We start from the raw sequence: 12,176 nt of genomic DNA on the forward strand, positions 1-12,176 counted from the left end.
CTCCAAACAAGTGGTTCTGAAAAATGATCCTTAGAACAGCAGCAGCACCTAGAATTTATTAAAAATGCAAATGCTCACAGCACACCCAGACCTGCGGAGTCAGAAACCCCAAGGGTGTGGCCCAACAACCTGTGTTTTAATAAGCCCTTAGTGCTTTTAGAGATGTGTTTTTGTAATGCAAGGAGACTCTTCTAATCCTCAGCCCAGTATATCCTACACTCAGCTAAAGTATTTGCAGACCTACATGTAATAGTTCATTTGCACAGCCACTAAAGATGCTAACGGGCATAAAGACAAAAACTAGATGACAGATTTTCCAGATGGTTAAATGAGCAAAGAATGCACTACACAGCCATCTGAGAGGATACCAAGATCAATGAGCACGTGCTACGACTAGCAAACACCCAGAATCTGATGAAACCAGTGCTTTTCAAATTTTATTATCTCTCAAAATCACCCAGAGGGCTCGCTAACCCACAGGCTGTCAGGTCCCATCCTCAGAGGGTCTGATTTAGTAGATTTCGTGGGCTCGAGAATTTGCGTTTCCGCCGGGTTCCCAGTGAGGCCGTTGCTACGGTCCAAGGAGCACACTGCCCAGCACAGCTGTGAAGCCTCAGCGGCCTTTCACCAACACCACCTGGGAACGAGCTAGGCAGAGCTGGACATGCAGGATCTTGAGCTGCCCCACACCTACTGGATCAGAATTCGCATTATAAGCCCTCTCTAGGGGATGATGGGCGCTCTGCAGCTGAGAGTGGCTGCCTTAAAGGCAACTACGGAAGTTGGGCCTTTGTGGAATCCACAGCTCTGGTGCTCTCCATTAGGACCCTGGAAACAACTCTCACCAACTCTGCTTTTGACCTTGCCCGAGAAACCGGCCTTTCCCAATATATCCCTCCTCCCTCCTCCCACCAGAGGCATAGCTGGGGGTGGGGGAACAATTTGCCTACCACCGCCTTCTTCAAAAGGGGCATCCTCTCAACAGTTTGAAACCTGGTATGGCAGATGGTTTGAGATGGAAGAGAAGATACAAAAAGCTGTGTGAAAGTCAGCCACAACAGGGCAGAGCACTATGACACTCGCCTTGGGAACCACCACCACCACCCACCCACCCAATGAGGGTCAGTGCTTTAAGTGTGTTCTGTTGAGCCAGAAGGTTCCCAGCCACCGCCCCAGACACTGGCTGCTATGGAAACTGGCCACTTCCCAAGTCACTACCAGCAAAATGCTGCCTGGTGGCCAGGGACAATTGCTCCTACCTCAGCCCTGCCTCAGCTCTCCCCAAGCCACTGAGTCTAGAGCCCATAGTCTCATAGGCCTCAAGTGAGGAGGCTGGCCTTCTCCCTAGGACCGGAGTCTGCTCAGACCCACCCCAGTCACCCCTTTTCCAGGTGACTTGAGATGTGGTGCATCTCTTCCCTTGAGGTTGTTCTCCTACTTCCTCTGCCTCAAAAAGACAGTTACAAAAATTGTTTCATTTTGGGAAATTTGAAATGACAAAGTAGCTCAACAGTGGGCTGGGGAAGAAGCGCAGTGAAAATGAACATTCTGACACAAGCTAGGGGAAATTACCTCTGAAAGGATACATTCTCAGCAAAGCAGACCAGGAGGCATCTCACTGGGGGTGTTCAGAGACATCAGGGCTGCAGTTTGACACAGCTCCAGGGAACAGATGCACAGAACATCATGTGAATGGGGGCTCCTGACATCATTCAGCTCAGAGGCCCTGGTGAGTGTGGCCTGCTATCTAACCTTGTCTTTAGGGAAGACTGGCCCCAGGTCCGGAGTGACAATATTGTGATGTTATGAGACACTGCCAGATACCAAGTGTGGGATTCCCCTTCAACATGTTACCCTGAGGGGGATCCCTGGGTGGCGCAGCGGTTTGGCGCCTGCCTTTGGCCCAGGGCGCGATCCTGGAGACCCGGGATCGAATCCCACATCGGGCTCCCGGTGCATGGAGCCTGCTTCTCCCTCTGCCTCTCTCTCTCTCTCTCTCTCTCTCTCTGTGTGTGTGTGTGTGTGTGTGACTATCATAAATAAATAAAAAAAAATCTTTAACATGTTACCCTGAAACTCCAGCAAAATTACATTGCTATTGGAGAAACTGCTTGGCATGGTTCCAAGATTTGGGCACAATTTCTCACAGTGGTCACCAGCATCCACTTGCTACCATGTCCATAGCGTATGTACTAACAATCAGGTGTCACATGGCTGCAGATGAGTTACAGCTGCGAATTATGATGGCTAGTGTGCAACCAGGCATATCAGTTACCTGCTAGTCTAGAAGTGTCTGAGTCAGGGTGGCCACGAGGGTTAGAGGCGTGAGCACATGGAGAAGGCAATGGTGGCCTTGGGCTTTCTTCTCAATGCCACAGCTCAATGCCACAGCCAATTCCAGGATGCATAAATAACCTTAATTAGTTGGTACTTTCCAAGATATCAGAGAAAAGAAACCACTTTTTTTCCCCAGGAATTTCTGAACAAAAGGCAGGACAAAGCATGGGTTTAGGCCTTGAATAAACTGGTTTCTTAGCAACCATGTCCAGGATGTGATTTTAGGAGAAAAGAGTTCCTTCTGGTCAAAACATTGCTGTTTCAATTATTAAAAACTGTATCTCATTATGACCCTTGGGAAATTTGGTTCACCTTTAAGAAAAAGCCAAACCAAACAGCAAAAGAAACAGATGAAACACTATATTAGATATGGGTCCAGTGGAAATGAATACATACTAGAGAAATAGATCCAAATCATTCCTGTTGATTTAATCGTTTTTCATTGTTTTGCATCAACCATCATCAAAATTCTAAAGACAAAAACTTTGCAAAGATATTTGGAAATGTACTTATCAGTGCCACTTGGTACCAAGGTAAGAGGAGGAAACTATTAAGCAAAACATTTTCACTGGAGACAAATCTAAATTTGGGGCAGTTTCAGATTGGTGGTGTACCCACCTTCATTCATTGCATTGTGTTGTCAAAGGTTTATTTTTTATTTTTTTTTTTTTTGTCAAAGGTTTTAAAAGCTGTGAAAACCCTACCAGTAAAGGAAGGGTTTTCACAGATTTTTCCAGACACAATTCCTCCATGACTTACTGAATTTTGGGTTAGCATTTGTCATTGTTTTCTATGGCTGCATAACAAATTCCCACAAATCTAGCAGCTTAACACGAGTTTCTTATCTCACAGTGTCCATGGGTCAGAAGTCCGGAATGAACTAAGCTAGGTTCTTGGCTCAAGGTCTCACAGGCTGAAATCAAAATGCCAGCCAGCTGCATCTTTATTTGGAGGCTCAACTGGGAAAAGAGCCACTTCCAAGTTCCCCTGATGTGTTGACAAAATTCATTTCCTTGCAGCCTATGATTGAAGTCCCCATTTTCTTGGCAACTGACAACCCTCAGGAGATCCCTCTAGGCAACTAGAGGCTATTCTAATGTCTTTCCCATGTGGTACAACATAGACCATTCACTTTTGCTACTGTTTACTCTTCAAGGTCAGCAGAAGAATCTCTCTCCTGCTTCAAATGCCTTCTGTCTACTTTTAAGGCCTCATCTGATTAGGTTGGACCCACCCAGGATAATCTCCCTTTTTATTAGCTCAAAGTCAACTGATTAGGGACTTTAATTACATCTACAAATTTCCTTCTGCTATATAACATAATTGTTAGAGTGACAGGCCACTGTATTTACAAGTCTTGTTCACACACAAGGGGAGGGGATTAAACAGGGTACCACCTACCCAAAGGGGTGGGAATCGGGGGCCATATCAAAATTCTGCTTAGCGTACCCTCCTCACCTGGGTCCCAAAGACTCTGATCTACGGATTGAGGATAAGACTCTTCTCGGGATCCCTGGGTGGCGCAGCAGTTTGGCGCCTGCCTTTGGCCCAGGGCGCGATCCTGGAGACCCGGGATCGAATCCCACGTCAGGCTCCCGGTGCATGGAGCCTGCTTCTCCCTCTGCCTATGTCTCTGCCTCTCTCTCTCTCTCTCCTCTATGTGACTATCATAAAAAAAAAAAAAAGACTCTTCTCAACTTTGCTATCAGAATCACATGCACACTATTGAGTGAGTACTTTTCACTCAGTAGAAAAAAAGTGCTATCATGTATCATGCTGGTATTTAATGCTTTTTGTGCTCCACTGAGGTCTAGCCCTTGTCCTAAAATCCCTGTCCACTATGGAAGCTTACAATAAAGAACTCTGATGCATCTCCCTGTTAGCCACAATATGTCATAAAGTGCTTTTTAAAATTTTGCCACAGAGCTTCAATTTCTATTCCACCATTTAGCGTGACACTCAAAGCTTTTGGAAAGGCTGCTTTACAGTGGATCCATCTGGAGACCTGCACCCAGAAGATCTGGGGCTTCTGCTGCCTGTAATCCAGCCCTCTAAGATACCCAAGCACGGCAAACAGACTCCCCTGAGTCCCAAGTGGTGGGGTGACAGCCACTGTTGACACCTGAGATTTTAGATGGCAGACAGGTAGCACTGTTTTTAATTGAGAATTTAATGTTTTAGAAACATGTAACTATTTACAGCCATGATTTCAGCACATAAGCAAGTCTAAAGAAAGAATATAAGATTTCCGAAAATAAGTTGATTTGAGAAAAATATTTTTTTTTTATATAACAGTACAAGTGGCTAGACTATGGCAAAAATCACGACGGTATTACTCTAATTTGGGAAACACTCCCACATGCGAAACTGTTGACTAAGTAGTAAATGAACTAGTGGGTTCAGTATTTAGAAAGTTATGCTTAGTTCAGGCTCCATGAACCCCTTCGTGCTCCCAAAGGTGCACAGAAGCGCACCACGTGCGGGCACCTGCGTGCATGGGACACGAGCCTCAGAAACCCCATCTTGGAGGGTATTATGCTGGGTGAAGTAAGTCAATCGGAGGACAAACATTATATGGTTTCACTCATACGGGGAATATAAAAAATACTGAAAGGGATTATAGGGGAAAGGAGAGAAAATGGGAAATATCAGAGAGGGAGACAAACTATGAGACAGACTCCTAACTCTGGGAAACAAGGGGCAGTGGAAGGGGACGGGGGATGGGTGACTGGGTGACGGGCACTGAGGGGGGCACTTGACGGGATGAGCACTGGGTGTTATGCTCTATGTTGGCAAATCAAATTCCAGTAAAAAAAAAAAAATATATATATATATATAAGGGCAGCCCGGGTGGCTCAGCGGTTTAGCGAAACCTTCAGCCCAGGGTGTGATAAGGGAGACCCGGGATCGAGTCCCGCGTCGGGCTCCCTGCATGGAGCCTGCTTCCCCCTCTGCCCGTGTCTCTGCCTCTCTCCCTCTCTGTCTCTCATGAATAAATAAATAAATCTTTTTTAAAAACGCACACACACAAAAAAGATTTCGGACCACCACCAGCAGGCGGGAGGAGAAGGGGCGCCTGTGGGGGCGGGGAAACCCACCTGCAGCCTGCGTGCGGGGGCGTGGCGGGCAGGGGGCGGGGCCTGGGGCGGAAGGCGGAAGCGGCCGCAGAGTCACATGATCTGAGTAACATGGCCGCTGCCCCTTGAGCACTGCCGGTGCCTGGCGGGAGCGGGTCGCGTGAGCCGTTGGCTGCGGGGAGCAGGTGTCCGGGGGCGGGGTCCAGGCCGGGTTCCGAGGCGGCGCGCGGCGGCGGAGCAAGGCCGGCAGGTCCAAGGCTGCGTGGTCCATGAGCCGGCGCCCGAGGCAGCGCGGAGCCGCTGACTCCCCCGGCCCCGGCGCCGCCCGGGCAGCCGCGGGCTGAGGAGTCGCGGGGCTCCGGGGAGCGCCTGGAGCTGCCACCATGAACCCGGAGAAGGACTTCGCGCCGCTCACGCCCAACATCGTGCGCGCCCTCAATGACAAGCTCTACGAAAAGCGGAAGGTGGCAGCGCTGGAGATTGAGAAGTAAGAGCCGCGGGCCCCCAGGTTTGGGCGTGGGGAGCGGAGCCAGGACCCCGCCCTGGTGATGCGGGGCCCCTGCAGCGCCGTGCAGGGGATCAGGAGTCCCAGCTTTGCTTCTGATGGGCTGTATGACTTGGGCCGAGTTCTCTAACCGCCTGGTGCCCCCAAAGGACTGCCGTGCAATTAAAGCGACAAAGCGAATGTGTAGTGTAGTGCTCAGCACGGTGCCTGGCACACGGCGCGTCTTGTGGACTCCACCAAAACCAGCAAATCAGAGAGGGGCCTCTGTGATGAGAGGGAAGTGGGAAGCATGAGAATCTGCTAATGATGTTGACCTGCCTCATTTCTTACCCAAGCTTCTGACAAGTGAGACTATTGGGTGACCAAGGGGAGAAATCAGGTCCCAAATCTCAAGACTTAGAGGGCTGTTTATTTTATCTCTGCCGTATCACCCTTCCCTGCAGGTGGAAGTAGGAATAACTTGACCTTTATTACTTCTACAGTCTTATAACACGTATGTGTAACCATGACCTGACATTTTGCTCTATTTCCCAAGATGTTCAGCTAGGAATGTTTCATTAAGATTTTCTAATATTTTATATTTGTATTTTTTTTTCCAGTCAGATCTTTGTGATAAAGTCAGGTGGCTGGATGACTTGAGAAGAGCAGAAAGAATCAGGCTGTGAAACTTGGAAGAATGCCAGGCTGGGAGTCAGGACACATGGACTGTAGTCCTGCCCTCTCCAGTAGGGTAGCCACTGGCCATGCATAGCTATTTATACATACATTATTAAAGATAAAATAAAAGAAATCTAGTTACTTAGTCAGACTACCCATATTTCGGATGTCCAGTTACCACATGTGGCTGTTGACTACCATAATGGGCAGTACAGGTCTTAGAACATTTCCATCACTGCAGAACATTGGACAGCTCCAGTCTAATCCATGCAGTGAAGCCCATTCTTTGACCTTGGGAAGATTGCTTCGCTGGGGACCTCTTAACCTCAGCATGATAGACATTTTGGGACAGAGAAGTCTTGGTTGTGGTGTGCTGTCCTATGCATTGTAGGATTTTTAGCAGCATCCCTGATCTCTATCCAGTAGCCACCAGAAGTATTCCAAATGTCTCCAGACAGTGTCTCCAAATGTCTCCTGGGAGTCCAAAATCACCCCAGGTGAGAAGCACCGTCTTAACTGCTTTGGATTTTCCCTTGTTCCTCATGTAAAGGGTTTAGGCTGTGTTAAGAGGACCTTCCCATTCAGCGCTAACATTCAGTATGTCCAAAACCACCTAGCTTCTTCTCTCATCAGGCACCACTTTCTTGACTGCTTTGTTTCCATACTGCTACTTATTTATGCCCTGGCTTTTACTAATGCTAGCAAGTCTTAAAGTCGGGTATCAATGCACTAAGGAGGAGACTCAGAGCTGATGTATAGACGTGGCTCCATGTCCATGGGTTTTATTGGCTTTGAAGCTACATTGCTACCCGAGTTTGGCCATCACCCAGTCTGCTTCTTGGGAATGTCTGATTTTCATCATAGCTTGAATCATCTGTTGAGTCCGTGAATAGAGGTATTTATTTCAGCATTACTGTTGCCTCCAGCGCATATAAATGCTCTCACTCTGCAGACTGTAAGGGTTCTGTCTTTAATGGGGTTCTGTTTGCATTCAAGGGGGTTGAATTTGTGGAATTCAGAGAAACCTCCTAGGGCCTTAACTAGAGTATGGATTCCTTTAGAGTGGAGACCCTATTTTATTTATCTTCAGCACTTGGCACAGCATCTGACAGTTGGTGTCTTAATGAGTGAATGACCGTACATTTTTTTTTTTAAATTTTTATTTATTTATGATAGTCACAGAGAGAGAGAGAGAGAGGCAGAGACACAGGCAGAGGGAGAAGCAGGCTCCATGCACCAGGAGCCCGACGTGGGATTCGATCCAGGGTCTCCAGGATCGCGCCCTGGGCCAAAGGCAGGCGCCAAACCGCTGCGCCACCCAGGGATCCCTGACCGTACATTTTTGGTGGGGAAGTAACATTACAGTCTAAGGATTTTGCTACCCCAAAGTGTATCCCATAGACCAGCAGCATCAGGATCACCTGGGAGCTTGTCAGAAAGAGATTCTCCAGCATCACCCCAGACCTCTGGATCAGAATCTGCATTTTGATAAGATCCCTAGGTGAGGTCCTTAATCTGTTTCTAGCCTTCTTCAGCTGTGTTTGAAATAAGGCGTGCCCAATTTGATATTTTCCTAAATATACGTATCACAAATTGCTTAGGAATAAAGATTTACTTATCTGTGCTTCACCAAAGAGCTTTCTGGAGTCTCTGCTTATGAGGACACTAATCCTATTGGATGAGGACCATACCATCATGTCCTCATTTAACCTTAATTGCTTCTTTATAGACCATATCTCCAAATACAGTCATAGTGGGGTTTAGGGCTTCAACATATGAATTTGATGGGGACATAATTCAGTCTGTAATAGTAATCTTTTTTTTTTTTTTTAAGTGATTACATGTAGGGACACCTGGGTGACTCAGTGGTTGAGTATCTATCTGCCTTTGGCTCAGTTGGTGATCCCAGAGTCCTGGGATCAAGTCCCACTTCAGGCTCCCCAGATGGAACCTACTTCTCCCTCTGCCTATGTCTGCCTCTGTCTTTCTGTCTCTCGTGAATAAATAAATAAAATATGTTTTTAAGTGATTACATGTAAAGCACTGTCTGCCCAATTTGGGGAGAGGAGGATAGAGAGAAGCCTTTGTTTGGTCACCGCACACCCCTCATCTCTTTACTTTGCATGGCTGCAAACATGAGCTAGGTAGTTGCATTTCACAGATGAGGAAACAGAAGCTCCTTGAGGTTAGGTACTTTTCCCAGAGTTTCACAGCTAGAACCTGGATAGGAAACCCCGGGTTCATCTGTCTCGAAAAGCTTCTCTACTACAATGAATGGTTTTCTCTGCCAAGAAGAGCACATATATTTGATAAAGCATGTTTCATACTCGAGCATTTCCATAGTGGTTTTAACTGACACTTTTGATTTTCCAGAATCATCTGCTCAGTTGGACAGAGCCCATGCTGCATATGGTTTTCCAATAAGTGATTAAAATTCATAATAAGAGGAGGGTGTTTCTTCTTGATGACAGGCCTCACAGACATTAAAATGCAGAGACATGAATGCTTGGCTCAGTTGAAGAACCTTGAACTCTAGAATCTCAAGAGCAGGCCGGGTCAAGTGACCCAAGATCTGATCACTACATGTGTCAGCCTGCTGTGTGCAGTCCTGGAGAGTTTTTTCCTGCATAGCCTCCCCACGATGTGCCCGGTTTGCTAAAGGATAAGGCACTTAGGTTAAGATTTTAGGATGGCTGTTTCAGGTTTAGTGGGCTCTCGATTTCAGGGGATATCGTCATTGCTCAGTCCTGATGCAAAGGTTGGTAAGACCCCAGGCTCAGCTCTCCAGGAGAGTGTAGTGTTAGGGAGAAATGCCAGGAGGCACTAGGATAACTGCAATGGATGCTCACTCTGCCAGGGGTGCCATGCCCCATGCTCTGGTGGCAGGGCCCCCTGACTGCAGGCTGAGAGAGGCAGCGCCCTTCATGGTAAGCAAAGATGGGCCCAGTGCCCAGTCTCTAGTGTTCCTGAACTTTGAGTTCCAAAAGCCAGCAAATGTAAGTAGGTGCCCAGGCCATGCCCCTGAGAATACCAAAGACCAAGAGGGGGTGGGGGCTGGGGGATAATGCATCCTTTGCCTACCAGGGAGGAACTGAGGATCCCTGGCACTATGAGCAGATAAAGGGTAACTGTTGAATTTGACCTGGCTCTGGAGCCTACCACTGCTGCGAGGAGACACTGTATCACCAGTGCCTTAAGGCAGGTATGGGTCAGAACTCCACCCAGCCCTGCCTTCCACAAATTGCCCCATCTAGAGGTTACAGACCAGTAGCTAGGGACTCTGTCCTGCTGGTAGACCTGTTTGGGTTGACCTGAATTGCAAGGTATTTTAAATTGAGGAATTTCACAGTGAAGCTCAGGTTTTTGGCTTCTCTTGAGGAATGGAAAGTGTGTCTCTGTGGGGCACACAGTTCCCCATAGCAGGTACGGGCAACCTAGGAGCTTCCCTGTGGGCCAGGACATGGGCTCCCTAGTTTGCTTCCTGTATTGGCGCGTCCACAACAGCCTGTCCTCCCTTGTGTCTCCTGCCTGGCCTCTGCGAGCATGTGAGTTTGTGAACTCTGGTTTCATTCCTCTGTGCCTCAGTTTCCTCATCTTAAACACAAATGCACCTTGAAAACATTAGGCTAAGTGAAAAGAGCCAGTCACGAAGGGCCATGTGTTTCATTTATATGAAAATTTCACTTCTATGCATTATCTAGAATAGGCAAATTCAGAGAGAGAGAAAGTAGAGTAGTGGTTGGCTAGGGCTAAGGGGACAGGGTTTGCGGAATACAGGGAGTGACTGCTAATAAGTACACGAAAAACCACTGAACTGCACACAGTAAGAGTGAGTTTACGATATGTGAATTACAGCGCTTTAAAAAAATAAGAGTAGTGTTTTATTATAATGTGAAGGAATCACTTGTTAAGTGGTCACAGTTATTGTCATCTGAGTTTCAAACAGCTGCTCTTTCAGACTCATTTCCCCTTTTTATGATCTTCCCACCGATTCCATCCAGTGGAAGCTCAGGGTATTTTGTCAGTTACCTCGGAGGCCTTTTCAGATGGTCTTTGGTCCTTACCCAGAGGCAAACGTTCCACTTCCCTGTTCATTTAGTGGAGACTAGTGAGCAAGTGGAAACCAAATTACTTAAATATACAGCAGAGCAGATGGAGATATTTCCCCAGATTATCCCTGGGCAGTTGCTACCTGGATATGCCTCCTGAACACGGCACATGATGTAAAAAATAGAAAACCTTGAGGGATAAGTGGACTCAACCAGGACAAGAAAAGGCAGCAGCCCCAAGGCTATACTGAAAGCTTTACAACACAAGAATAAACACAACTTTGGATTTCTCTTCCTCTCCTCTGTTGGAGCCAGGGGTATGACAGGTTCTTGGTCAACTTTTACTGAATGAATGTGATCTTGAGTGGTGTGTGAGATCACAGTTTGTCTCTCTGATTCTGAGTTTGCACTGGTACCGCTATGTGAGCATGTGCAACACAGAGCAGATTATATGCCTTATTTTATTCTCTAAAAACAGTGTAAGGTCACTGAAATTAATAGCCCCACCTTATAACCAAGGACATCTCCTCTGAAGACATAGGAACATGAGTGCAGTGGCTAAAACCCCTGCCACCTGCTGACTAGGACATTTGGATATCACCAGATGAAAAGGCGTTCAGATTCAATAAAATTAGAAATATAAAGTGCTTGGTGCCCAGTAGGCATCCAACAGGTGGTAGCTGTGATATTTGAGGAGGGGGATAGTGCAACATAGTGGAAATGACTTTAAACCATGGAGTCAGAAAAACCTAGGTTTCATTTCCATACCTGTCTCAAAGTTGTGTGACCATGTGAGTTTCTTAATGGCTCTGAGCCTCAGTTTCTCCCATCTATAGAATGGGTGATATAGTACTTGACCCAGTGGTTTAATTTGAAGTTTAAATTAGGTAATGTATGTAAAGCATCTAGCATTTATCACCTAGCAGCTAGTAAGAGCTCAGCAAGTGGTTACTTATTACCTGCCTTCACAGTAGAAGCCTGGCTATAGAGCATTTCAAAACATCTCAAGTTTGCACGTCATCCATACTCCGTGTGTGTGGTGGGGGAATGCTTCGAGGATGTCTGAACACTGAAGAGGATGGGAAAATGTGTGGAGAAAGCTGCATTTCACTTAGGGCCTCAGTTCTCCACAAGGGAAGTTTGCTGTATAACTGGGTGTGTTCACTTTGCAGCTGATGCGGTTTAAGAAGTTGGGCAAGAAGAACTGGTGTACAGTTGAAAGGGCTCAGGCTTTGAGGTGTGTCATGGGTTCAGATCCGCCGTGACCCTGGGAAGGGGATTCGGTTTCCCTGAGACTGTTTCACCTCGAGGATGAGAGGGTAATCAGTGCAGAAGGAGGTTGTTATTCAAGGGGGTAACAGAAGTAGAGTGTAGAGTGTGTGCCTGGGAAGGGGTCCATCACCAGTCCTTGTGTGACCTGTGATTGTCATTGCCTTGTTGCAGAGACCAAAGGGGTCCACTGAGGGGCTGTGTTTGCGTTGCTGAGACGGTGGCCTCGGGTTTCTTCTGATGACAGTTCCAAATACGTCCTCCCCTGTCTGGGGTTCCTTC

At 47.1% G+C, this 12,176-nt stretch overlaps 1 protein-coding gene across 1 annotated transcript in view; it reads left to right on the forward strand.

The window, feature by feature from the left end:
- Nucleotides 1-5,546: 5,546 nt before the first annotated feature.
- Nucleotides 5,547-12,176, forward strand: part of VAC14 (VAC14 component of PIKFYVE complex) — a 100,974-nt gene continuing 94,344 nt past the window's right edge. The window contains exon 1 of the mRNA XM_072818087.1: nt 5,547-5,901. Coding sequence (XP_072674188.1) covers nt 5,798-5,901 — 104 coding nt within the window. The 5' untranslated portion in view covers nt 5,547-5,797. The remainder of the gene's footprint in view (nt 5,902-12,176) is intronic.

The sequence above is a fragment of the Canis lupus genome, chromosome 3 (genome assembly GCF_048164855.1).
Source record: "Canis lupus baileyi chromosome 3, mCanLup2.hap1, whole genome shotgun sequence".
NCBI lineage: Eukaryota > Metazoa > Chordata > Mammalia > Carnivora > Canidae > Canis > Canis lupus.